A 3,227-nucleotide genomic window follows, 5' to 3' on the forward strand; every position below is an offset into this window, starting at 1 on the left:
TCATGTTGATGGCTGGTGAAGTTGCAATGAGTGGAGGAGAAGTTGCAATGAGTGGAGGTGAAGTTATGTTGACTGGAAGTTGTGGATATAGTTTACATCATGTTGATTGTTACAGATGTTGCATTTATGTGAGATATTTGTAACTGATGGTCAAATTATGTTTAATCAGTTTGTTGTAGGTAATTTTTCCTCTCAAAAATATCACTGTCAATGTTGGTGCAGTTGCCTTAAATTGATTTGAGCTAAAGCTTTCCAGTCGCGACATTGTACTTATACGTAGTGATGTTACATTTTCTTGTGGTGAGTTTGTGCTGATCAAATGTGAGATACTTAAATTGATTCTTAGTAAAGTTGCACGAAAAAGTGCCAAAGTGGTGGTGCTGAGTGTTGGTGAGGTTGTGGTAATGCTATTTCTGCAAACAACAAAGTTGTGTTGTGTATTGGTGAGGTCTGTATTCCTGCTGGTGAAACTGCACTGATGTGGAGAAGTTGCATCTAGTGGTAGCTTATTTGTTGTGGTGAGCTCATTCCACTGATGGGTTGTGTTTTAGTTTATTATTTGATTAATATATTAAATACAAACTTGATGTTTTACACGAAAAAGTAAAAATTACAAACATTTTAAGTGCTTCTGTCATGAAAATACCTGTTAAAGGAGTTGAATTCCCTGTTGTTGGAACTGTAGTTGTAGTTGGTGCTTGAGTTGGTGGTATGACAACTAAAAAAATAAAAAAAATATTAAATTAGTGGTTCTGTTAGTATTCAGATTTATATTGATTATGTTGGTTTTGTAATTGACACAAAGCTTTACCTTCTGCAGAAATAGTGGATGTGTTGACACTGAGGGTGAAATTCGAGTCGTAGGCAGTAGCATTGACCAATGTTGCCGACACATCGCTGGCATTTGGGGCTGCTGTGTTATTATTATCAGTATTGAATATCAGCTCAGCATCTACCTCAATGGATCCTTGTCTGCAACAGAAAGTTTAGACTTTTCATTTATCTATTTGAATATATTTTATATATTTTTTTTATTTTTTTTATTAATGTAGTTGTAGCTACTGTTCCTAAACTAAAATTTCACAACAGGTTGAAGTTGCTAAGTAACAAGAAAAAACAACAACATTTAAGCAGTATTCACACAACATAAATACACTGTATGATTAACAATATTGTGGCAGACAAATTAAGGAAAGAATAGCATTTTTCTTCATGGATGCAAATGATCAAAGAATACTTTGCACATATAATGTAATCAGCTGTATAAAAATTAAAAAAACGACATTATTCATACCTGAATTCTTTGATTTCAGTTCTATTAAAATGCTCCCCATACTTGGTTCTGTAGACGTTGTTGAGCTGTAAGGAGTTTCACAAAAAGAAAAATTTACGTTAATAGAATTTTGCTTAAATCAATGTTCTTATGCCTCTACTGATGCTTCTACCCTCTTCAATCATAGCAGTGTTTTTGTTTCTACAATAAATTGCTCTTTTTCATTAACTATAGGTCATAATTTCATTCATCTTTAACACATTAGCATCTCCTTGTCAAGATCCTATATCAAATAACATTTTTTAAATTTTATGTAAATGCAGTACTAATGTTTTTTTTTAGCATTGTAACCAGATTTACATCCAATGAAACCCCCCCCTTGAAACCTTTTGAATGTATCTGTTATAGCAGCTTTCAGTTTTATATATAAACTTCTAAGGACTTTAATTGCAAACAAATAGAAAAGAAAAAAACAAAGAAAATAAAAGAGAATAAAAAAATCGAACTTACTTGTGTGGTCATTGTTTTCTCCAAATCCTTGTACTCTGGTGTAGATTTGTTTGCAAAAGCTGGTTTAAATTCTTCCTGCACTTTAAATCCTAGCTTGATTTTAGGCTCTGGTGGAGGTGCAGGTGTTGTAGTAGTAGTTGGAGGTGTAGTTGGAGGTGTAGTTGTCGTTGTAGTTGTAGAAGCGATTGTTGGTGGTGCTGATGGTAAAGTTATAAAAGGAGAGCTTGCACTACCTAAAAATAAAAATGTTAAGTTAATTCGTGAAGTTCATTTAATGTTATTCAGTAATATACATGGATTTTAGGTAAGCTTTCTAAAGTATAGAGTTGAAAAAGTATCTAGGTTTATCATTTTAATCTGAGAATGGCAGTTTCCTGACAAATTGTAAATGTTGTTAGTATGAAACAAAAATGTGTTAGTACATGCTGTATTGACAATAACAGAAGTTGCATTACCAGGCACGGGGGTGAGTGATTGTGGAGAAGTTACGTTGGCTGGTTGTGTGGGAATAGTGGAAGGTGGTGAAGCTACGTTAGTGACTGGCGGTAAGCCTGTGTTGACCGATGACACTGGTGGCATGGTTGCATTGCCTGAAAAAAACAAAACATACATTTTACAAATTAACAGAAAATCAACAGTCAGTGGGCAGCACGGTGGCACAACTGGTAGAGCTGCTGCCTCTCAGCAGAAAAACTAATACCTGTATTTATTACAGGTGGTGTTGGTGTGCTGCCATTGACAGATGGTGGAAGGGAGTTAACCGGCAGAGGAGTCACAGTAACATGTGGTGAGGTTAAGTTGTTGACCTGTGTTTGCAATGTCCCGCCAATTGCTGGAATGATGAGATGAAAATTCATTCATAAGCCTTCAAGTTATTTTGAGTGGTGGTAAAGTTGATGCATTGTTGGAAACAACATCTAAATACAATTTTCTATACGTATAAGGGTGCAAAAAGTTGAGTTAAAATGACAAAGGTAAAACCCATTGCAAAATTTCTGTGACAATACTACAGAAAGAAATACATGTACATGTTGACTGTTTCAAAAAAATTAAAACCTGTAGTTGTTGCAGGTGATGATGGCGTGCTGCCATTGACAGATGGTGGAAGGGAGTTAACGGGCAAGGGAGTCATGGTAACATGTGGTGAGGTCAAGTTGACCATTGGTGTTTGCAATGTCCCACCAACTGCTGGAATGATAAGATAAGAATTCATTCATACGCCCTGAAGTTATTTTGAGTGGTGGTAAAGTTGATACTGTTTTGAAGACAGCATCTATATAACAGTTTTATATACTTATGAGTGCACAAGACTGAGTTAAAATAACAAAGATAAAATACAGAGCAGAATTTCTGTGACAATACTACAGAAAGAAATACAGAAACATTTTGACTGTGGTAAAAAAGTTAAAACCTGTAGTGTTTGCAGGTGGTGTTGGTGTGTTGC

At 35.1% G+C, this 3,227-nt stretch overlaps 1 protein-coding gene across 1 annotated transcript in view; it reads right to left on the reverse strand.

Annotated features, from left to right (window-relative positions):
* The window catches only part of LOC119407501 (mucin-2), a gene marked incomplete in the record, with an annotated part of 16,519 nt that overhangs the window by 4,867 nt on the left and 8,425 nt on the right, over positions 1–3,227 (reverse strand). The window contains 6 exon segments of the mRNA XM_037674325.1: positions 647–718; positions 812–972; positions 1,295–1,359; positions 1,784–2,016; positions 2,239–2,373; positions 2,484–2,607. Of these exon segments, the coding sequence (XP_037530253.1) occupies positions 647–718; positions 812–972; positions 1,295–1,359; positions 1,784–2,016; positions 2,239–2,373; positions 2,484–2,607 (790 nt within the window).

The sequence above is a fragment of the Nematolebias whitei genome, chromosome 3, assembly GCF_014905685.2.
Source record: "Nematolebias whitei isolate Nwh7 chromosome 3, NemWhi1, whole genome shotgun sequence".
Classification (NCBI taxonomy): Eukaryota; Metazoa; Chordata; class Actinopteri; order Cyprinodontiformes; family Rivulidae; genus Nematolebias; species Nematolebias whitei.